At 38.8% G+C, this 24,779-nt stretch overlaps 1 protein-coding gene across 3 annotated transcripts in view; it reads left to right on the top strand.

Moving 5' to 3' along the window:
• The window catches only part of LOC144492979 (fibronectin type-III domain-containing protein 3A-like), a 144,164-nt gene that overhangs the window by 70,248 nt on the left and 49,137 nt on the right, over nucleotides 1-24,779 (top strand). For all 3 annotated transcript variants that reach the window (XM_078211716.1, XM_078211717.1, XM_078211718.1), the window contains 4 exons: nucleotides 697-827; nucleotides 14,088-14,163; nucleotides 16,327-16,403; nucleotides 23,097-23,334. In XM_078211716.1, coding sequence (XP_078067842.1) covers nucleotides 723-827; nucleotides 14,088-14,163; nucleotides 16,327-16,403; nucleotides 23,097-23,334 — 496 coding nt within the window. In that variant the 5' untranslated portion in view covers nucleotides 697-722. The remainder of the gene's footprint in view (nucleotides 1-696; nucleotides 828-14,087; nucleotides 14,164-16,326; nucleotides 16,404-23,096; nucleotides 23,335-24,779) is intronic.

The raw sequence follows: 24,779 nt of genomic DNA, 5'->3' as shown, positions 1-24,779 counted from the left end.
AATAAACCATAAGGTGCAAATTTGTCAAAGATAAATTTATGACTGATGTCAGGATTTCTTTTACATCAGATAACCTAGAATGAGCTTTGGGTGGAGTCCTAGAAGCCAAACATTGACATGAGATATATTTGCATTCAAAAATGGAGCAATGTCTGGTCTTTTTGGACAGATGAGCTAAGATTAATTAAATGGTCATCTTTGTGTGCATTTTAGGATCTTATGGCAGTGGGAAGCAAGATATTACTGATCGAACTGCAAACCCTACTTGAAGATTGACATCCTGAACCTTTTGTGCAAGAAATTCTGAACTTTTTGTACAATAGTAACAAAGCTCTGACAGAGCAGTTGACACTTAAATGATATACAGAGTCCAACGGTCGGCATTGTGGCACAGTGGTTAACACTGCTACCTCACAGCGCCAGGGACACGGGTTCAATTCCCAACTTGGGTCACTGTGCGGAGTTTGCACGTTCTCCCTGTGTCTGCGTGGGTTTCCTTCCACAGTCTGAAAGACATGTTGGTTAGGTGCAGTGACCCAAACAGGTGCCGGAGTGTGGCGACTAGGGGAACTTCACTAACTTTATTGCAGTGTTAATGTAAGACTTACTTGTGACTAATAAATGAACTTTACTTATATTTTACACTTGGAAATGCTTATATAAATAATTTATCAATTTTTTGTGCTTTGTTGGCAGGGAGAGGAAAGTATTGCTGTCAATGAATGAACATTCCAGTGATAATGGCAGAACAGCCTCCGCTGGAATCGGCTCTAATGAATGAAGTTCCACTTCTACCTCATATAGTCAATGGGGACAGCGGACAACAGGTGAGTGCTAAACAAAAGGCATTGGGACCCTTCATTTTAGAACTTGGAAAGCTCCACTTCATCTGAACATACTGCAGAAGCTAACATAGTTTATTCCAAAATAAATAAACTTGACTTGTTCAGTTAACAGTTCAAAAATATGCATTCCCAATTGGATGCCAGATTTTCAAACCCAAGTGTATAATCAGTCACTTTGCATTACCTGTTTTACATCTGCCTAAGTACTTTGTTCTGTATCACAATATTTCTGTCAAAATAGTTATTGTGCCAAATATTATGTTCTGTTTTTTAGCTGGTAGCAGTTACTCGAATTCAGTCAAATAATCAATACCTAGCTAGCTGTACTCTTGTACCATAAATCCAATATAATGGTTAACAGTTTTGGAAGCACATTTCAAGTATATGCACGCATATTATTCGTTGTTTTCTTTTATAAATTTGCTTAATATTTTAAAACAGGGTCAGATTGACCCACTACCATTTTTTGAAGATGAAAGGAGAATCTTGCAGAGATTCAAGTTAATTTCCAATAGGTGAAGCACATGGTGGGTTGTTCTGTTTTTATTCTCTAGTTCACTCCCAAAATCATTTGACTAGGTTTGAACGTCAGTAAAGACTTCTCAATGACAAATGCTTAGCTATGAGAGTGGTCTAAATACATGATGAAAATATTTAGACGGAAAATATAAACTTCAATTATTCAGTTATTGGTTTGCTTTGGTAAACATGTAGCATTGTTTACTAGTTTCTGACCTTTTTGCAAATTATAGATGTACAGTAAGCTGTAGGCCATTAAATCCAATGAAGACTGTTATAGTAGTGCTTTTGTACTAAACATTTGTAGAGAATAACAGAAATTTAATGACAATTAAAAGCTATAATTCAATCGCTAATTAAGAACAAGAGTAGGCCATTCAGCCCCTTGAGCATGCACAGCTATTTGGTAAGATCATGATTGTGGCCTCAACTTCACTTTGCTTTCTGTCCCCAAAACCTTTGACTCCCTTGTCAATCAAAAACTTATCCAACTCAATCTTGAATATATTCAATGACCCATCTTCCACTGTTCCCTGGGGAAGAGAATTCCACAGACTAACAGCCCTTTCTCATCTGTCTTAAATGGGAACCCCCTAATTTTTAAAATGTGTCCCCTAGTTCTAGACTCTGCTGAAGTTCAAAGCGTTCCAATGACCTTTTTTATTTGTTATCAGTAGAATTCTTGGTTTGGGTAGTGTTGCATTGATGGTGATGTGCTACATAAGTGTGGCTCAGGTCTTTGAGGGATTTTGGTTTTGAAACAACTGTGCTAATTATAAGGCTGTATTTCCCCTTTTGGATAGTGTAGGCCAGAGCCCACACTTATTACAATTATTTCTCCTTTATGTCATGAATGGACCTCAACCTGCTCCTGGATCTTCCATTTGTGTGACGGAAAATCTTTCTGTAACAAAGCTGGGCATTTTAACTCTGAAGAAATATCATTTGGACTTATCGTGAATGAAAGTTTCCTTGTCTGTAAAGGAGCTTAATCTATTTATTTATTATTAGTCACATGTAGGCTTATATCAACTCTGCAATGAGGTTGCTGTGTAAATCCCCTAGTCACCACACTCTGGCGCCAGTTCGGGTACACTGAGGGAGCATTTAGCATGGCCAGTGCATCTAACCAGCATGTCTTTTGGACTGTGGGAGGAAACCGGAGCACCTGGAGGAAACTCACGCAGACTCTGTACAGTTACCCAAGCTTGGAATCGAACCCTGGTCCCTGGCACTGAGACAAGAGTGCTAATCACTGTGCCACCTTGCCTTCCTGTCATTGGAGAAGGACAAGAAAAATATTGCTGAGAAAAGGTTTTTGTCCTGTACTTGAATACCAGTAGTAAAGGAACAGCAATGTTTGCTGCATGAGAAAAGAGTGCTGATTGGTTGGCAAGTGGACTCTGTTATAGGTGATGCTATGGAGAATGCACCAAGGAACAATTAACTGCCAAGCTTTTTTCAAATTCGAACCAGACAAGTCTACTCTGGTCAAGGTATTGTTATGTGGAGTTTCCAGGAAATAGCTGTTCCCTAAGCTTTTGTTTAATTGAAAAATGTACAAAGCGTGGATTTGCCCCTTTGGTCTGCAAAAGACAGGGTTCTATGTGTGAATACATGCAACTTCTAGCTTTTGTAAGTGAGCCACACTGTGAGCCCAACTGATAATTGGTTTTCAGTATAATTCTTCTCACAATCAGTATTGCTTAGCAAGTGTTAAGTTATCAAATCATGAAATCACACGTTGGAAACCAATTACGTACTGAACAGTGTCCAGACCAACTGACACCAGGGACAGGATGCTTTGTTTTATCTGTCAGTTTTATCCTCCAAATGTGGCAGATGGCACAGGTGATAGATTTTTTTTTACTTCCTTCGGCCTGTGGTAATGGCTATTGCAATTCTCTCCAAATTAGTGGCTGCCTTTATCCATAATGCTGTTGCATTCTTCAGCATTGCTATGCACAATAGTGTTAGTTCTGAATCAGTGACAACAGTATTTGAATCTGGCTTAGGAGAGTTAATTAGCTTTAGTATATGACTAGCAGGTTAACGTTGCATCTTTTTCCTGTCATAGAAACTTCTTATGTAATTTTAGAAGCTGTGCTGTGCTGGGCGAAGTATGATTCTCTAGAATCCATATAATCCCTACAGTACAGAAAAGGGTCATCCAGCCCATTGAGTTTGCATCGACTCTCTGAAAAAGCATCCCACCCAGGCCCTCCCCTCTGCCCTATTCCCGTAACCCCTGCATTTCTACCATGGCTATTCAACCTAACCTGCACATCTTTGGGCTGTGGGAGGATATGGGTGCTCCTGTAGGAAACCCATGCAGATACTCGGAGAACCTGCAACTCCACACAGTCTCCCAGGACTGGAATTATATCCGTGTCCCTAGTGCTGTGAGGCAGCAGTGCTGACCACAGTGCCACCGTGCAATTCCTACCTGCCATGAGTGGTATTTTGATTTGTACACATTGCTGGCCACAACAAAGATGGATGAGCAACTTCCATATTTCACTATTATTCTTGTGTACGCATAGACAAAAGTTCATCATGCTTATCACTAGATCAGCTGTTTATCTATTTTTGGCTGCCCCATTAGAGGACCTGCAAGTAAGTGACTTAAATTGGCTTAGTTCTGAAACATGTCAGGTTCTGGGCGATTACATTGATATCTTTGTTGACAGTGTTGTGTCTTTTGATCTTTCTATATCAAAGATTAGAGATTAATATGATGCTGGCAAATAGCCTATATTCTTTAGAGTCCTTTGCAGTGTACTGTCTAGCAGTTGGAGATAATAAACAATTCCTTAAGTTGTCTTGTAATTTTCTTTAATGGGCACTGATGTTTGTTGTATTAAAACAAACCACATGTACTTGAGATGATATATTATTTTAAAACCTATTTGTTACATTAGGTGATGCACTGTAATTCATCTGTCTAATGCTGTATTCTATCTTGCATCCTAATTTAAAATGTCACTAGTTGCAGCCTATCAGCTTGGAAATACCTCATATCTATACGTGTCCTGTCAGTTAACCAATTGTCCATGTATTATTCCCAACTCGGAGTCCTTATCATGCATTATCTTGCATGTGAGGTGATTCATTTTGGTAGGACTAATTTAAATGTGGATTACAGGGTCAAAGGCAGGGTTCTGAAGACTGAAAGAACAGAGAGATCTTGGGGTCCATATCCACAGATCTCTAAAGGTTGCCACTCAAGTGGATAGAGCTGTGAAGAAGGCCTATAGTGTGTTAGCTTTTATTAACAGGGGGTTGGAGTTTAAGAGCCGTGGGGTTATGCTGCAACTGTACAGGACCTTGGTGAGATCACATTTGGAATATTGTGTGCAGTTCTGGTCATCTCACTATAAGAAAGATGTGGAAGCACTGGAAAGAGTGCAGAGGAGATTTACCAGGATGCTGCCTGGTTTGGAGGGTAGGTCTTATGAGGAAAGGTTGAGGGAGCTAGGGCTGTTCTCTCTGGAGCGGAGGAGGCTGAGGGGAGACTTAATAGAGGTTTATAAAATGATGAAGGGGATAGATCGAGTGAACGTTCAAAGACTATTTCCTCGGGTGGATGGAGCTATTACTAGGGGCATAACTATAGGGTTCGTGGTGGGAGATGTAGGAAGGATATCAGAGGTAGGTTCTTTACGCAGAGAGTGGTTGGGGTATGGAATGGACTGCCTGCAGTGATAGTGGAATCAGACACTTTAGGAACATTTAAGCGGTTATTGGATAGGCACGTGGAGCACACCAGGATGATGGGGAGTGGGATAGCTCAATCTTGGTTTCAGATAAAGCTCGGCACAACATCGTGGGCTGAAGGGCCTATTCTGTGCTGTACTGTTCTATGTTCTATTTTAATTGTTTTTGTGACCTTTATTGAAATCCAGGCATACTAAATTTACTGGCTCCCTTTATTGACCATACTTGTTACATCCTCAAAAACTGAAATTTAGTCAAGGTGATTTACTTCCCATTAAATCATGTTGACTCTTGATTATGATATGGCTTTTTGTATGAATTAAGTCTCCCTTAATAATAAAGTTAGATTTCAACGTGGGCAAGTGCGAGGTCGTACACTTTGGAAAAAAGAATAGAGGCATGGACTATTTTCTAAACGGTGACAAAATTCATAATGCTAAAGTGCAAAGGGACTTGGGAGTCCTAGTCCAGGATTCTCTAAAGGTAAACTTGCAGGTTGAGTCCGTAATTAAGAAAGCAAATGTAATGTTGTCATTTATCTCAAGAGGCTTGGAATACAAAAGCAGGGATGTACTTCTGAGGCTTTTTAAAGCACTGGTTAGGCCCCATTTGGAGTACTGTGAGCAATTTTGGGCCCCACACCTCAGGAAGGACATACTGGCACTGGAGCGGGTCCAGCGGAGATTCACACGGATGATCCCAGGAATGGTAGGCCTGACATACGATGAACGTCTGAGGATCGTGGGATTATATTCATTGGAGTTTAGGAGGTTGAGGGGAGATCTGATAGAAACTTACAAGATAATGAACGGCTTAGATAGGATGGACGTAGGGAAGTTGTTTCCATTAACAGGGGAGACTAGGACGCGGGGGCACAGCCTTAGAATAAAAGGGAGTCACTTTAGAACAGAGATGAGGAGAAATTTCTTCAGCCAGAGAGTGGTGGGTCTGTGGAATTCATTGCCACAGAGGGCTGTGGAGGCCGAGACGTTGAGCGTCTTCAAGACAGAAATTGATAAATTCTTGATTTCTCGAGGAATTAAGGGCTATGGGGAGAGAGCGGGTAAATGGAGTTGAAATCAACCATGATTGAATGGTGGAGTGGACTCGATGGGCCGAATGGCCTTACTTCCGCTCCTATGTCTTATGGTCTTATGGTCTTATAGATTTCAGCAGTTTCCTGACAATTGTCAGGCTGACAGGTCTGTAATTCCCTGTGTTCTCGCCCTCTCTCGAATAGTGGTGTTACATTTGTTCATTTCTGATCAGCTGAGTCAATTCTAGGACCTATGGAATTTTAGAAAATCATAACCAGCAAGGATTATCCTGGGACCTAAACTATTTGCAAACTATGTTAATAACTTAGACAAAGAGACTGTGAGTAATGTGTCCAAGTTTTGTAATCTGTGAGCAGGACAAAGGGTTATAAACAGCTTAATTGCATTTGCAACAAGGTGACAGATGGACTATAATGTGAGATATTGTGGTCAGTGCTCAGAACTGGCCAACTGGGTAGTGTGCTTGCAATAGATGTATTTCAAGAGTACAGCTAAAGCTAGAATATTTGGGTGAAGGCCACTCAAATGCCCAAACTTGGAGGCACACTCACAGTAGAGGAAGGAGATTGATAGTCAAAATAACTTCAGTTTGTTGACTTTCTCAAGCAAACTGTCCATTAGAACAGAAGAATCCCTAATCAATTTGCAACAGAGATATTAGCCTCGTAAATCTAAATTTGAGAATGGCACAATTGTTATCTCATTGAACAATGATGGATTTTGTTAAGGTACATTGTTTATTGAAAGAGATAAACATTTGTTTTCTGATGGCATGGGTTGCACAAGCCCACTAAAAATGGAAAAAAGATGGGAGGAAGAACCAAGGAGTGAAAGAACTTAGAGATATTGTTGAGGCAAGATATCACTCAGTTGTTAAGTGATACCAAGATATCACGTTAGAGATATTGTTCAGCAAGAGATTATGAAAGAAATTTGAAATTGTTGAACTGAATATTGGCACACAAATAATACATTTGGCCTAAGGCTTAGCAACTCCTAGACATTGCACAGTTATGGAAGTCCAGATTTTAGGTTATCACAGCCCCATGCATTGCATTGCTACCTGATCTTTCTGTGAATTTCTTGTGTTAACTATGACTGGGAGAATGTTTTGTTAATGAGTCTAAAATCAATTTTGCAGATAAATATAGATTTTATGTTTTTCATAAACAGTTCATTGTTAGAACTTGAGATGGACGAAGAAAACACATTGCAAGTATGCAATGCCTGGGATTTTACTTGAGAAATGACATGACATAACAAATGTTTTGAAGGCGGCTAGAAGTTGCTGAGATGATCAGTCACGGTCTGGGTTGTAAGGGATTTGGAATACCAGGCTGTTTGTAAATGTGAGGCCAGTTTTGCGAATTGTACAGCCATTGACTTAACCACAGCCATAACACAAAGCTTTGTTTCTTGATTTGGGTTGAAAAAATAATAATTTTTATGGTTAGATAATACTTTTATCAGATGGTTAATATGTTGTTGTGAAATTCTAATTTTGTATGGTATTGCAGTGTGAATGTAAAACTTTACTTTTGATTATAGTAATCCTGGGAAAAGTAGTGATTATTCTAGCCATGAAGAATTTTGTTTTGTTTAATTAGGGAAGTATCATTGGACAAAGCTTTGTGTTCTTAGCCAGTGATTAGTGTTACAGCTAAATGTTTTTTTATTTAAAGATTTTATCTCCAATTGAAGACAGCGAGAGGCAGTTAGCTAATCAATGCCATCTGATAAAGAAAAGGTAAAATGATGATCTTGATGGTGTTTCCAATTTTAACCTTTACATTGCCCTCTGAATTCAAATATTATGAAAAGCATTGGTGGCTCATAGCTGCTCAACAGTTTAAACATAATCTTAATCGGCTATGCTAATTTTTTTAATGATTTCAATACATTATAAGCAGTACAAGTATTATAATCAAAACTAAACAAAGTAGGATCAACATTTATCCTGAAAATATTGAAAGGTGGGTGATCAAATTTAAATACCAATTTTTAAGTACAGGTGATCATTATTTTTAATGTATTTAAATGCAACTTGTATACTTTGGCTGCCAGGTCTCAGTTTAATACTGTCTGCAAATTTGTGCTAATGAGGCCTCAGAAAATGTACTTCTAAGATATCCTTACTGCTTAATCTTAGCATCATATTTTTGAAGATAAATTAACTGGATATTCATTTAGTCAGTTTATCCGTTCTGTCTCTTGTAATAGAAAATTACTTTTTTATACCATGGCAGTGATTTATTTTTGGTTAATGAGAGCTATGGCAATTACTTCAAGGAGTTATATTTCAGCAGAAAATTTAATGAGTGGTTAGTTGCAGCCTTCTTCCCATCAGCTCAGGTTAACATCTAATGAAGTTGTTTGGAGGTTTTCCTTTGGAGACCTTTGGCACTGATGACATCAATGGTTTGATTATATTCTAACATTTTGTAATTTTGTAAAAAGAGGTTACAACCCTTGCTTTTGGTGGGCTGAATGTTCTTTTACTTTTGTTTAACTTCCAGTTAGAAATAAAAACAGAACATTTTGGAAATACTCAGGTTTGACAGCAGCTGTGGGAGAGAGAAACGGTCAAAATTTCAGGTCTGATCTTTCATCAGAACTGGAAAAAGTTAGAAATGTTATAGATTTTGAGCAACCGAAAGGAAGAAGGTGACAAGAAGAGTAAACCGGAAAGCCTATGAAGGTGTGGCAGGTTCTCTTTGATGAGTTAGCTTCCACTTGACTGTATTTCCCTGAAGCTGACAGATATGGTGCAGCAATCTTTCAGCACCCTGACCCATTTTGACGACTGAGTCTGAGCAATGACATAAATGTGATCTACAAGAAGGAAACCCTGACAAATGTTTTTTTTTACTTCCCACCCAAGACTGCAACCTAAGCTGAGATTGGCACCTTTTAGTCTTTCTGACGAGGGCCACATTGAGGTTTGAGAGCCCATTGGATCTTCAATGGATGTCTGTACATACATTTCATTAAAATTCAAGTTCTGAAATTTAAGAAAAAGTCATTTCAGAAACCGAAAGAAAAGAATGTTGGAAAGTGGAGGCTTCAAGTATTGTGTAACAACACACACTTTCCTACAGCCTACCAAACACTGGCACCAGTGCTTCTCTTTCAGGTGCGTCTATTTAGGATTCGGCACGAGAATTGCAGCTCAACATTTGTGATTTATATCCACTCGGGGACTTACACAGCAAAGCTTCAGGTGCAACAGTAATAGAAAAATTGAGCTGTTCGAGATCCTGATATTATATCTTAGATAAAATCTGTTGAGCCAATGCCTGTGCGAACTACAAAGGGGTGGGGCTGTGTGGAGTCAAACTAGCTTGGTATGTGTTGAGTTTGATTCTGTAACAATCTCCTTCAGACCTACTTTAGTGGCATCTTCCCCCCCTTCTCTACTTCGTAAATACTAGAGAAAGTTAAAATTCCTAACGTTATAGTAGGAATTGCTAAGGAGGACTGCAGTATCAGTTTGTATAAGGCCTTTTCCTTGGAAGAAAAAGCATTTAATATTTTACACTACTGAAGCACTATTTTTCCTGGGTCATCTTTGGAAGTAGTACATGGAATTGTGCAGCAGGGCAGTCATGTTACAGGTGAATTAGGGCGAAGGTGGATGAACTCTTGGAACCTGACCATTTTTGTCTCATGTAATAGTACCCCATCTGTTGGATGGTTTATTTGTACACAGTAAATTTGGTGATCAGCTATGGTAAGGTTTGTCTTAGCTAAACTCAATTATTTTGTCTCCTGCTCCTGAGCTTTGATTCGAAAGGTCTTTCCACCAACTTTGTGGTCCCCTTGAATTCAATGAACGTTGCAAATCAGTTATCAATTCCTACTGCAGATAGCCACAACACTGTTTGACCCTAATAATTTTGCTAACATTCCAAGATCAGAAAATGTGTATCTCCTGCTTTCTGTTTGTAAATCTGGTTGCGCTAAAATAATACTTGAATCTGTTCTCTATCATTAACACACTTTTGCATTCAAAGTTCTGGTAGAAAGATTGCAATTGTGTTTTAATTTGGGTGTTTTCTACCTATGTTGGTATGTTGAATTAATTCCAATACTCAAAAACGTATCAGATAAGCTATTTTAATCAAAAAATGAGAGCGTAGATAAGATGCGTAGACAATTTCTATTCCTGCTTTAACTCTTCCCATGTATGCGATTAATACAACAAATGCAACAACTAGGCTATTAATCAATTTCTGAATATAAATGATGAATCTTAACACTCTGATTCTGACTGTTAAGAGACTTGATTGTAGGATTGAAGGACAAAAGAGGTAACCTGTAGTACAGAACCTGCATCTGGTTGACTGAGGTTTTGTCTTCTGCGAGTTGTTGTCATGGTGAAAACAAGAGGTTTCAACCGCATTTTGCAGTTGAATTTTCTTGCATCGCAAATTTGTTCAGTGAGGTACAGAATAATAAAGTCTAGCAGATAAGTGTAGCTACTGCCTGCCCTATGCCTCAATTCTTTAATTTTGCGACAGATTCTGCAGGGCTCTTCTATTGTCCTAGTTGTCATGGTGACAATGGCTGAAAATGGATTTCAACTGGATTAACTTTGATAGGAAGTGATCTGTGGAGAAGGAGTTAACAATAGTACTGTTGTTTGCCATTTCCTCAAGTATCCTTGAATGTGTTTTGCGTTTAATCTTCATAAAAGAACAAGATTGCATTCTCCAACAGAACTTGTGGAAGAATGGTGAAGCCATGCAGTATAGGTTGTTTAATGAATCATAGAAACCCTACAGTGCAGAAAGAGGCCATTTGGCCCATCGAGTCTGTACCGACCACAATCCCACCCAGGCCCTACCCCATATTCCTACATATTTTACCCACTAATCCCTCTAACATACGCATCTCAGGACACTAAGGGGCAATTTTAGCACGGCCAATCAACCTAACCCGCACATCTTTGGACTGTGGGAGGAAACCAGAGCACCCGGAGGAAACCCACGCAGACACGGGGAGAATGTGCAAAAATGTAAATAGTATTTTTCACTCTGCACAGCATGAAATGTTTCAGGAGAAACGGGTGTATGATTTGGCCATCTGCTATACTGATGAATCAACCTTCCAGCAGACTTTTGCTGCAGGATTTAAAAGCAGTTATGTTAACCTTCAAGCTCGACAAATAGTGGATGAATTTCATAACATTTCAGCTATACATTATTTATATTACCTGCTTATTGCAGACACACAAATTCCTACTTCAGTCATAGTATTTTGAACTAGGAGCAGTAATTTTTGATAAATTGTGCATTCAGTTCTTCACACACAAACTGCACGGGGTATTTTGGAACAAATTATTTTATATTCTGAACTCGGTGGAAGATAATTGTTTATAATGATTTCCTTAAATGGACTTTCTTCATTTTAATCTGAAGGGTTCATATTCACTTAAAAACTACCTCATTTTGTTTTGTTGATGTCCAAGGATTTGTTTGTCAAGTGTTTTAAAAGGATGTTTGTTCAGTTCTAAAATCAGTTCAGTGCTGGTGGAAAAAAAATCTGATTTGGTTTGCTGCAATTATAGAATTCTGAATTAAATAGTTGAAGGTTTTAGTTTGGAAGCACAAAATGCTAATACTTAAAAATGTAGAGAATCAGACCTTCTGGGTGTGATTAGTTATTATTGAGCAAATATTTAATCGTATTCACCATATACGTAGCCTATTATTGCTGTAGAGCGAGTGTAACGAAGGTTCACAAGACTTGTTCCAGGGATGGTGGTCAGTCTTATAAAGAGAGATTGGGAAACTGAGCCTGTGTTCTCTATAGCTTCAAAGAAAGAGAGGTGATCTCATTGAAACCAATGCATTACTTAAAGGAATAGAACAGGGTAGATGCAGGTAAGATATTACCCTTGGTTGGGGAGTCTAGAAGCAAGGGTCACAAGTTCAAAATAAGGGGGATGTCTCAGGTCCAAACTGAGGAGAAATTTCTTTATGCAAGGGGTTGTGAACCTTTTTTTAATTTTCTACCCCAGAGGGCTATAGAAGCTCAGTCATAGTGTATGTTTAAAGCAGAGGTGGCAGATTTCTGATAATATAAAGGGTTATGGGGTACAGTGCGTAAAACAAAATATTGAAGCGTTCAATCAGCCATGATCGTATTGAATGGCAGAGCAGGCTGAATGGCCTACTTCTGTTCCTATGTTCCAGGCTTGTTTTCTTAAGCTAAATAAATTCATGCAATAATACAATGCATACATTTGTTACCTTATCTGTTTTATGTATTTTTTAAAAAGCGTACTGAATTGGAATCCATATGAGAATGTTAGAAGGATGTTTATCCTGTTTGGGACAATGTGAAATACAGGACTACACTCATAAAATGACGCAGAACGCCAAAATTGCATGGCATTCAGTAGTGTTTTAAAAAGAACATCTCGTCCGAACAAGGAGTAACTTCTGGCAACAGATACAAAATGTTTCATATAACTTGGATTGCTTCAGTGGTTATTGTATTTGTTTTTAGAGGCAAGCGCACTTTTGTTTTAAGATTGCCAGAACCTACCTTTTTAAACTGGCACTATAAGAATTAGCCTTAAATTATTAACCTGACATTTGGGATGGATGTAGAGGAAGGACCTTTTTGTCTGGTTTAAAATGACCCTGTCTGATCTATTTGGAAGTAGTTAATCTTATCCCATCTTCCTAAAGTTGATGATATTAAATGCCTATCTTTATACTTTGAAGATAAAATGAGAAAAATTGAATTTTGAAAGTGGCTTGAGATGACAATTTTGGTCCTTTGATTGTAGAAGGTGCATGGAATTGAAAATTGAGGAGGATAAGTGGGGGAGAAAAATAAAATATTCCTCCTCTTCACATCACTCCTACATGTAGACGCAGTCACTAATTCACTAATTTTGTAGTTGTTCAGAATTTTTCTTCTCTGTTGCTGTATATTTTTTCTTTTGCTGTTTGTCAGCATCTCTCTCACTTCATATTTTCTGCACTTTGCTCCAGTCTTTGTCTTCAAAACACTTGTTATCCTAGACACTTGAACAAAAAATGTATGGATGTCAAACTGTAAATTAGTTCTGATATTCCAGAAATCCTCTGCAAGACAGTCAACATGTAAATTGGATTCTGTGTGCCACCTTCTTGGGCCTCCCTGCAGTGAATGCAGTTTCCCACCATGTCCAAACCAGACCATGATCCCAAGATTTCCTTTTAAATGCTGTTGTACGGCTCAGTGAAGAAGTTGCATATTGACCCCCCCCCCCCCCCCCCCCCCTCCATTAAACTATAGTCCACCCAGTTAGATAACGGCAGAAAAATACAATGTACTTCCTGGAATCAATCCACTTACTCCACTGCTCTTTTTTGATTTGTTTATGGGATGAGGGCATTGCTGTTGAGAGGGTGGTGGGGGCAGTGAGGCCATTTCAGGAGACCGATAAGAGTCAACCACATTGCTGAGAGTCTGGGTCACAAACAGGCCTGACCAGGTAAGGAAAGCAAATTTCCTTCCCTAAAGGACAGGAGGGAACTAAGTGGGTTTTTACAGCAATCTAGTAGTTTCCTGGCCATTACTACTGATGCTAACTTTCTATTTAAATTTCTTTAATTAGCTGAATTTAAATTCTCCAACGACCATGATGGGATTTGAACTTGTGCCTCAAAATCATTAGCCCAGGCCTCTGGATTACCATTCCCATTCGCTACCATTCTCATAAAATATATGATACCATAAACTGTATCCTATAAATATGTTGGATGTTAATGTATTTAAACCAAAGCTAAAAGTGGCATTTTTTATACAAATAACTTCATGGTTATATTCAATGTTAACATGTGTGATACAAAGATGTCAATGGAGAAGAATATATAGCACAAAGATAGAAATTGGGATCTATCTTTTTTGTGTTGTAATACACTGTCCTGTTTTAACTCTGCATTTTCAGGTTATATTGGTGCAAGTTAATCCAGGAGAGACATTCACAATCCGAACAGAAGATGGTCACATTCAGTGTATTCAAGGTAAGTGGCTGCAAGGGGATCAGGGCTGGGATCTAAATATCCAAGGATATGTGTTCTATCGGGAGGACAGGTAGATGGGCAAAGGGGGTGGGGTTGTATTGTTAGTAAGGAATGAAGTTAAATCGATAGCAAGAAGTGATATCAGAAGGCATAGAATCTCTGTGGGTAGAGTTGAGGAATCGCAAAGGTAAAAAGACCCTGATGGGAGTTATATACAGGCCCCTTGGCAGTAGTCAGGATGTGGGGCAGAAAATAAATCAGGAGATAGAAAAGGCGTATAAAAAAGGCAATATTACAATAATCATGGGGGACTTCAATATGCAAGTGGGCTGGGAAAATCAGGTAGGTTGTGGATCCCAAGAAAAATAATTTGTGGAATGTCTAAGATTTTATTTGGAGCAGCTTGTAACAGAGCCTCCTGGGAACAGGCAATTCTGGATTTGGAAATGTGTAATGAGGCAGACTTGATTAGGGAACTTAAGATGAAGGAACCCTTAGGGAGCAGTGACCACAATATGATAGCATTTACCCTGCAGTTTGAGAGGGAGAAGCTGGAATCGGATGTAATGGGATTGCAATTAAATAAAGGTAACTACAAAGACATGAGTGAGGAGCTGGTCAGAGTTGATTGGAAAGGGAGCCTAGCAGGGAATATAGTGGAAGAGCAATGGCAGAAGTTTTTGAGTTATTCAGAAGGCACAGCAGAAATTCACCCCAAGGAGGAGGAAACGTGCTAAGGGGAGGACGAGGCATTCATGGCTGGCGAGGGAAGTCAAGGACAGCATAAAAGCAAAAGAAAAAGCGTACAAAGTGGCAAGGATTGGTGGGAAGCCAAAGGATTGGGAAGCCTTTAAAAGTGAGCAGAGGACAACTAAAAAAACAGTAAGGGGGGAGAAGATTAAATATGAGTGTGAGTTCGCTGGTAATATAAAAGAAGATGGGAAGAGTTTTTTTCAATATGGAAGAGGGGGGCCAAAATCGCCATTGGACAACTGAAAAATGAGGCTGGAGAAGTAATAATAGGAAACAAAGCAATGGCAGAGGAACTGAATAGTTACTTTGCATCCGTCTTCACGGTGGAAGACATCAATGGGATGCCAGAGCTCCAGGAGAGTCAGGGGCACGAGTGAGTGTAGTGGCTAGCACTAAGGAGAAGGTACTGGAGAAACTGAAAGGTCTGAAGGTGGATAAATCACGTGGACCGGATGGACTACACCCCAGGGTTCTAAAAAAGATAGTTGAGGAAATTGTGGAGGCATTGGTGGTGATCTTTCAGGAATCACTGGAGGCAGGGAGGCCGACTGGAAAATAGCTAATGTAGCATCGCTGCTTAAGAAGGAGAGAGGCAGCAGATGGGAAATTATAGGCCAGTTAGCCTGACTTTGGTCATTGGCAAGATTTGAGAGTCCATTATTAAAGATGAGATCACAGTAATATCATATCAGTCAGGCTATCAATTAGAATCTTCAATTCATTAGAAAATACAGTTTCAAATTAGCTGTGCTGTTTTCTGGTTAAGTTTCCGCAGATGAAGCCTTCCTCCACAGTGTTTTGTGAAACGATCCCTGAAGAGGTTCATTGAAATGTGCTAGGTCCAGTTGCATCAATTTAAAAGCCTGCATGAGAGAGCAAAAGCAGTTTATTCAGTGGCCAGAGGTTATCATAGTGTTGCAGTTGCAGAGTTCACAAACTCAAGGACCCGTTGTTGTTTTTCCAACCATTCCAGGATCCTGTTAATGAAACAGGATGAGAAACAACTATTTGGTGAATCAGCAACCAAGATGTCAGTGGAAAATTTAAAATGTGTCAGAACTTGACTTTTCAGTTTGCTAATTTCTATTCATTACTCTTTCTGTCCAGAAAGTTATGGTACCTTGAGCAAACAACTATTCTTCTTTCAATCTCGGCAGTGAGTTGGTAGGCCATTTGGCTTGTGGGATGGGGTTTGGGGGCATGTGGGGGTCAGGGACGCATTGTAGCTGAACCTAATAGTACCCTCACCCTGCATCTATCCATGCACATTTGTGTAGGACACACCAGAAAGCAATCAGGATTTTAGGATAAGTTTGAATTACTGTTGAATGTAATAGGTTTGATTTGCCACACATGTTGGAGCTTTAAAAAAAATGCAGCTCTTTATTACTTTGATTTGTTATTTTTTAGGTCCTGCTCATGTTCCCATGATGTCACCAAATGGCTCAATGCCTCCAATTTATGTGCCTCCTGGTTATGTCTCACAGGTACTGTACATTCCCTGTATTTTAGTGCACAAGGTCTAATGACAACTGCCGATTTTAAACTCGCAGAAACACCAGCAGGATTTTAGTTAAAGATTGAAAGTAGAAACCTGTTGTCAGCTTTGCAAAAGTCAGCTACTTTTATATGGGTAGTTAAAGTAACTTGTTATGATTGGATATGCTCTTCTATTGGGGAATCATAATGTTTCATTCATATTTAAACAGGTAAAATCTGGATATGGAAAGGACAAGATAATATAGGAGTGAAGCTCTTATTCACTTATTTATTCCATGGTGGTACATGAATTTAACACTTGCAGCAGGCTTTAGTTAGAGAGTTCCTTTGAATGGAAAAATCGAGTCTTTCAAAATAAAACTAAAAGGTATAAAGTGACATCAACCATCGGTACAATATAAATATAATGCATATTTAAATAATTTGTGAGTAATGGATATATTCCATTTGAATCTCTCTGGTTTAGACCAACGTGAACTGTAATTTTCTAGCAGTGAACTGTTTCTCTGGTTCACAAAGGACCCCGTCAGTCATTGATTTCCCTGTAAGTGAATAAAAAATGTACTTAATATTTGAAGTAGACTGTACTTAACTTGAGATGATTATTTTCAAAGTAATCTTTCTTTACATTTAGACCAGTGTTGTACATAATATTATGAAATCAAAAATGAAGATTCATGAGTTCAGTTGGTTCTAAAGAAAGTACAGCGGCCATTCTTTGTAATTAAACTAGCATTTATATGGTGCCTTTAACTTACCTGCGAAGCTGGAAAAAAGTTGATACTGAATATTACAGAAAGCTGAGCAGATGCTTGAAGGCATTGTTGAAGTGGTTGGTTTTGGGAATCTTTCGGTGGGAAGATTTATTCAGACCAACACATTTGGAGTATTCCAGAGGAAACTACAGCATAACAGATTTGGAATCCTGAGTTTTCCTGACCTACCCTTTCTATCCCAGCAGCAATTTCAACACCTCACTAATCTGTACACACTATCTGAGCAGAGCACTCAAACGTTTGACAAGAGTCTGTAAAACAAACTCTTGTTTCTTCCCCCCAATATTTCTGATTATTTCCCTACTCATCAGGTGAGGTCTCACTAAATCTAGAACTGCCCATTTCCCCGGGGCTGATTGGACTGCACTATTTTAGACCTGGGTGAAACTGCCCGATCAAAAGGAAGTCCCCTTACTCGGATCTACCAGAGACCAAACTGGTTTGAACATGCCAAGATCGAGCGCAGACTCTGCTATTTTAAGCTTTCCAAGTTAGCTTTAACTGTCTTTATGAACAATTAGTTCTTAAGGAAAAGCTATCTGCACCTGTACTTTGTCCTGATTGCAAAGAAAATTGAGATGATTTTAGGCAATGAAAACTGATTAACATTTTACCTGCTTTTTAAAGTGGGAAAGTGCAAAGGAAAAGTTGTGTGTACGTCTTAATTATGCTTTGTTTACCTAGGAAACAACTGGAGGGTGTGGAAACAAAGGTTGTTCAGTCAGAGTCATAGACTCTGTGTCCTGTTCAATTGTGTGGAACCAAATAAACCTGTTGGACTTTAACCTGGTGTTGTGAGACTTCTTATCCTGTTCAATTGCCATAGAAATAGTTAGAACTTGCTAAGCCGAGAGGTTAAGGGTGTTCTGTGCTTTGTGTCCTCTCTAGTAATCTTGTAGTTTGGCAACGCCCACTTTACCCACAGGAAATTAACTTCTTTAGTTCCTGACTGTTATTTGAGGGAGGAGACTGTTTAGACTATTGATTTAGCTTTCCATTTTTATAGTGAGTATGATCATGCATTGAACCCATCAGTTTTCAGTGTGAAACTCCATTTTGGATTTTAAACCAAGTAGAAAATAAGAATTATTTTGGGGGATTGGGCCTTTGTTGCCCGATTTGCATCTTGACACTAGTTCACCGTTCAGGAAAGTGGAGCCTGCAGCTCAGAAATTAAGCAAAGTATTTTCACTGAAAGAAAGACACACGGTCATAAAGCACCTTAAACAACCTCAGAATATTCAAAGCACTTTACATCAGTTGAAAATTTTTGAAGTGTTGTGCCAATAGCAATGTAGGAAATACAGTAGCCACTTAGCACACAATAACATCCTACAGCAGCAATTTTATAATGATCAAAAAGTCTGTTTTATTGATTATGTTTGGAGGAGAAATAATGGCCAAGCTATTCCCTTGTTCTTTAATAATGCCATGGAATCCATCTGCCCTGAGAGGGCAGATGATGCCTCCGTTAACAGTACCTTCACTGCAACCTAAATTTTGTGCTCAAGCCTCGAGTGTGACTTGAACTCGCGTCCGTTTGAGTTCGAGACAAGAGCGCTCTCAGCTAAAGGTTACATCAGCTAAAAAAAAAATGACAATCACATGAGCTGATTTGCTAATTAGAAATGGAATCTAATGACACCTTGCTTTCATATTGATTGCTCTTTGATCCTGCCCCTCAAGGCTTAGAACTAATATGTGATGTCGGCTGGGTTTAAAATTTGTTCTGTTCAACTTCCCACATTACGAAATTTGGCTGTTACTGCACCTTTGCTTGAGCTACTCAGTAGTCGTTGACTAAAATATAAATACTTCCATTTATAAATTACCTCATAATATCGAAATATCTGAGTAGTTAAAGTTTATTTATTAGTCACAAGTAGGCTTACATTCACACTGCAAGCTACTGTGAAAATCCTCTAGTCGCCACACTTTGGCACCTGTTCGGGTACTCTGAGGGAGAATTTAGCAAGGCCACTGCACCTAACCTGCACATCTTTGGACTGGGAGGAAACTGGAGCACCCCCGGAGGAAACCCAATGCAGACACGGAGAACGTGCAAACTCCACACAGACAGTGACCCAAGCCGGGAATCGATCCCGGGTCCCTGACGCTGTGGGGCAGCAGTGCTAACCACTGTGCCACCATGCCGCCCAACTTCACTTAAATGACTATTTCTGGATTGTTGTTATTTATTGTTAATGTATGCTGCACTCACATTTGTTCACACATGTCAAAAGATTGTACGTTCAAGGTCCACCTCTGGACTTAAGTTCATAATCTAGATCAACAAACTACTGCAGTACAGAGTGCTGCTTTGGCAGGAATTTTGTGTCTTTCTGAGACATTCAAATAAAGCCTGTCACCTGGATCTGAAGGATTCTGTGACACTCCTTTTAAAAAAAAAAGAAATATTTTCCTCATCCACCATGGCAATTGAACTGGTCATTGATCATGTACAATATTTGTGTGAACCTTACTAAATGCTCTGCTACTCCTTTGCATTCGGTGAGCAAAGATATTTCCTGGAGGGAGAAAGGGAAGAAATTCATTGAGATGAAAATAAAACTGCAGAAACACGTTAAAAGTCCTCAGGAGGCTGGGAAAAATAAGTTGCTTAATCCAACTGACAAAATATTAGATATAATGGCCGTCAAAGGGAAAACAAATGAAATTATGAAAAAATCCTGAAATTCAAGATAATCAGAAGAAATGCAACTGACCTGAATGATCTTGTCCTTTTGCTTAGATGATAATTCACATCTGTTGATTGGCTGCAGTTTGTTTTATTCTAATTTGTCAGCCTTTTAACCCAGTGACATTCTGTGGGAATCCATTCATGCTCATTGCATTTATATTGCAGCATTGTTTAAAATGTTTCTTGAGGACCTGATCCTAAATCGATTTCAAAACCCTCCTCTAGTATCAGTGCATAGGAACAGAAGTCATGGATGTATTTAAAATAACCTGCAATGTACAAACCCCCTCATTTCGGCTTATTTTGGATGGCTGTTAAAGATCTATGGCAGGTGGCAGTGATGAAACTGCCTGCATGGCAGGCACACAACTGCTCAGTCCACTAGCATTGATATTTTATGGAGTGTGTTACCCAAACTTTTGTTTCAGATGACTATCTTTTAATATAACACTGGAGCGTTAGTCTCCAGGTTTGTGCTGTAATTTTGGCTTTTTGATTGTATTAGTCGCACAGTTTCAAGCAACTTGACTATTTCAGTAATGGGTGATAATTCTGCCATTGTATCAGTTTGCCACATTCTTGCCTCTAGTTGATAGGTTTAAACCCCACTCCAGAACTTCAGCATAAAAAAATTAACTTAACACTGTTTCAAAGATCAACATGAGTCTCATAACCAGCATTCACCGTTAACCAACACCATCAAAATAGATTGCTTGGTCATACATCCTATTACTTGTACAAATTTCTTCCCTGCATTTTAAAATACATCCTGAGATATGGGTTTCAGTAGTGAGGTCAGCATTTATTGCCTATTCCTAGTTGCTCTTGAGAAGTTGGTGGTGAGCCAACTTCTTCAACCTTTTCAGTCCATGTGGTGCAGGTACAATTCCTGCTGTCCTTTAGATAAGAAGGTTCGGACTCAGAACCATTAAATTTCAAAACAACATTTCCAATATTTCAAAAGTGAAACACATTAATGCAGCTTAAGGACATGGATATTTTATATAAATATAATTTGTTTTGATCAAAAGAATGTTAGTGGTGGAATCTGCTAATGTTAAAAATCACATTTCTTACTCCATTATCATTAACCCGTTGGAATAAATCACATCTACCCAACACAGCTTGCAGCAAGGTAACAAATGTGCTAAGAATATATTACAAGGTAGGCACTAAACAATCAAGATCAAATGTTCCCAACCTGTGGGTCAGCTCATCACTTCTCTGGGAATTTGAGAGACTTGAGGAGCTGATCGTTCACCATCTGTTCTGATTTTTGCAAGCTATGATCTAGGCTCCTATCCAAAGCTATTGCCTTTTTCCAGGTTCAGTGACTTGGTTACAGAAGGGACAGGAAGTACTGAACTCTCAATGTTTTCTTTACCATATGCAGAATTCCCGCTTGCACCATGTCGAAGTAAATGTTACAACCAGGAAGCATAGGGCAGCATTTTGAAGGAGACATCCAGCAGATGCTAGGGACTGACGGCCAGCAAGACTATGAAGGAGGGGATGTAATTGAAATTGGAGTGACAAGGAGAGTTATTTGCAGGAGTTTGCTCAATGGAGATTAGCGAATGAGACATGTTTGAATATTGAGTTAGTAACATAATCTTGACAATGGGTGACTTATCTTACCTTGTTCTGATTTTTAAAAATCGAGTACAGGTCTGTATGTGTAATGGGAGAACAACTGATTTAGTTTAAACTTTATTCCGAATAAGATCAGCAGCATGTGCAGAAGGAGGAGAGGATTTTTTTGCTTACAAGTTTTGAGGATAATTGAAGCAATGCGGGCTTGTGATGGAGGCAGGAAATGCTACACTTTTTCTCTTACTCTATTCAGAATAAGCACTGTGTCAGGAATGGCAAAATTCCATACTGAAGAACGTAGTCCTTCTATTTAGATTTGATAATCTATGATGTTTCCTCTGGTATGCAAACTTCCCATTCCCATGTGTTTGGGGCAGAAAATAGTCTGATATTTTCAGGTGCAAAATCAAATCATCAGCAAAGACTAAATATTGGATTTTAAACATCAACAAAACTGCCAGCACATGAATTGCAGCATGGTAATAAAATCTTTGTGAAAAACTGAAAAAGTGCTTAACTGTATAACTGCTTTTGGCCATCTGACCCAATGTCTTCTGATGTAGCTCAGCATCATATTTTGCTTCATAATGCTCCTACGACAGGCCTTGGATGTGTTATGTTAAAGGCACTATATGAATACAAGTTGCTTAATCCTCATGTCTCAGCAGATATAATCTCCCGTACATTGAGAATCCATTTAAGTGGCTAATGCAGTAAAATATTTACTACTGTGAGAAATTGCCATCTGTTCATTTTCTGCAGCCTAACCAAAATATATTACCAAATTATTGAAGCTGCTACTTGTCAAAATAAAATTAACAAAATAAATATTCTGAATTTCAGGCATCCACATCTTGCCTTTATGTTGCATGATATACTGTAGAAGCAGCAATGTGGCACCATGTCATATCAGAGGTTTAGACTTTACGTTTCATTAATCATTGCATGCGCTGTCAAATAATGTGCTGGTAATGTTGGCATTCTCGTGACTTGACAAATTGGTAATAACAAAATTATGCTTTCGTTCTGAATTGTAGTGTTAAGTTTTAATTAAAGAAACCTAACAATATTTTGTCAAATTTAAAACCATCAATTTTATGGTATTTTGCTACTTACCTCATTGCTGTTTGAAATAAATAGAACAAAGTGTAATGAGGACATGTCAACGGAGCAAAAGTAAGGGGTGAGTCAACAGTGCACGCATGACAAAGAAGTAACATAATTTTGAACATGAGGTCTTATTTTCCAGCTGATTATTCAGAGCAAGATAGGATAGTTAAAGCAATGTTTAGCTGGAAAAAAGCTTCTAAATTTGTGATGAAAATATAGTAACTACAAAAGGAGCTGCTTAAAAAGTGGATGGTACAACAAAAGCAGCTACTGAGGATGCATAAAAATAGGCAAAGATAAATAGAAGAGACAGGTGGAAAGAGAAATATACAAGGACAGTCAGAATAAGGACGAAATACAGAATATTTCAGTTAGTGCGGAAGTACTTTTCCCTACCCCAAGGTTAGCTTAATATTAAAGTATCTTCAGAAAAATCCCAAAATAAAGAGAAGTAGGTTATAATTCTGATTCACTTTTAAAAAGAGAAATTTGTTTTGCAGGTTATAGAAGAAAATGGTGTTCGAAGGGTTGTTGTGTTGCCACACTCAACAGAATTCCACCCTAGTAATCATCCCTCTATGCATCCCCCTCCGCCTCATGTGCCGCACTACATGCACCATCACCCTGCGTTAATACCCCACCCTCATCAAGTTTACGCTCCGGTAACAGGAACAGGGGACATCCCTCCACAGTTCATTCCTCAGCACCCTCCACCACCTCACGTTTTTCCAGATCAAGGTAGGTGTGTACACACGGGTGTAGCAATAACAAATTCCTTATTAAAGTTCAAATCTGTGTGGCACAGAAGTGGGAAAATCTACAAATTGGGGTGACTTGTGAACCAGAGTGGCAAAAAGAAATTGGAGCATGGTAAGGATTGGGAAAACAGTATATATATGGTGTGATATAAACTCGAAATTTAACAAACATCTTTTTTTAATCTTTAAAACTGCACATCAGTCAGTCATCTGTAAGTGTTAACTGCTGTGACTGGCTGTTGACATACCAGTTTGAAATTTGAGGGACATCTGCTGACACAGAGCTGTGCCACGTAGAGCTGGACGAATCTACTAACTGAAGTGACTTGCTGAAGAGCGGCAGTGGGGAAAGGGTGATGTGTGATTTACACAAAGGGCCAACAGCAAACAAGTAACTATTTGGAGCAGGAATAGAAAATGTCACATCATAATCAAAGTACAACAAAAACAGAACCCAAGGAAATTAGAAGTATACATATTGCTATATCTATACCCCTGTCTGTTTAGTATCTTTAGTGGTTGGTGTTAAGCTTGACTTGGTAAGGAAATCATTATTAGTGCAAGTGTAAATTAAAGTAAATGAGCTAAATGATTAAATTCAAATTGCATTTATAAAAGCTAATAACTATAGTTTAATGATTAATCACAGTAACTGATTAATTTAATATTGAAGTAAGTATACTTAATGAGCTAGATCAAGTTCAAGGAATAAACTACAGAAAACCAACTAATTAATGACTGTGTACGGATTGGACTATTTGGGAGTTTGTGGACAAGTCTTTTCTAGATTGCCACAGATGTAAGATATCTTTGTCACAAGACATTAGGGTCAGAGTCATTATGCAGGAATTCAACTAGTGATAGTCTAGTGCTGAAACAGGAGGAGTTCCGGGATAGTTACTTCAGGGTACAATCTCTCACTAGAGGAAAGCAGAGGTGCAGGAAGTGAATAATGTGACTTTAATCAGCCAGGTTAGAGAAATGTAGGACAGGTAATGAAGGAGGTTGAGCAGGTTCAAGAGCCAATGTTTTGTGTCTAGATGATCCTTCTCTTTGCTCTTAGCTCTGACGAAGGGCCACCTAGACTCAATGTTGGCTCTATTCTCTCCCGTCAGATGCTGTCAGAGCTGCTGAGATTTTCCAGCATTTTCTGGTTTGTTTCAGATTCCAGCATCTGAAGTATTTTGCTTTTATCCCCTTGTTCAAGACTCCCCCACTAGTGGAAACATCTCACCACCTACCCTTTCAAGCCCCCTTAACACCTTGTATGTTATATGTGAAACAATGGCCTAGTGGTATTGTCAATGGACTAGAAATCCAGAGATCCAGGGTATTGTTCTGGGGACCCGGGTTTGAGTCCCATCACGGCAGGTGAAATTTGAATTCAATATCTGAAATTAAAAGTTTAATGATGACCATGAAACC

The sequence above is a fragment of the Mustelus asterias genome, chromosome 4 (assembly GCF_964213995.1).
Source record: "Mustelus asterias chromosome 4, sMusAst1.hap1.1, whole genome shotgun sequence".
Classification (NCBI taxonomy): Eukaryota; Metazoa; Chordata; class Chondrichthyes; order Carcharhiniformes; family Triakidae; genus Mustelus; species Mustelus asterias.
Note: the sequence above shows the minus strand (reverse complement) of the source record. Positions and strands in the feature narration are given on the sequence as shown.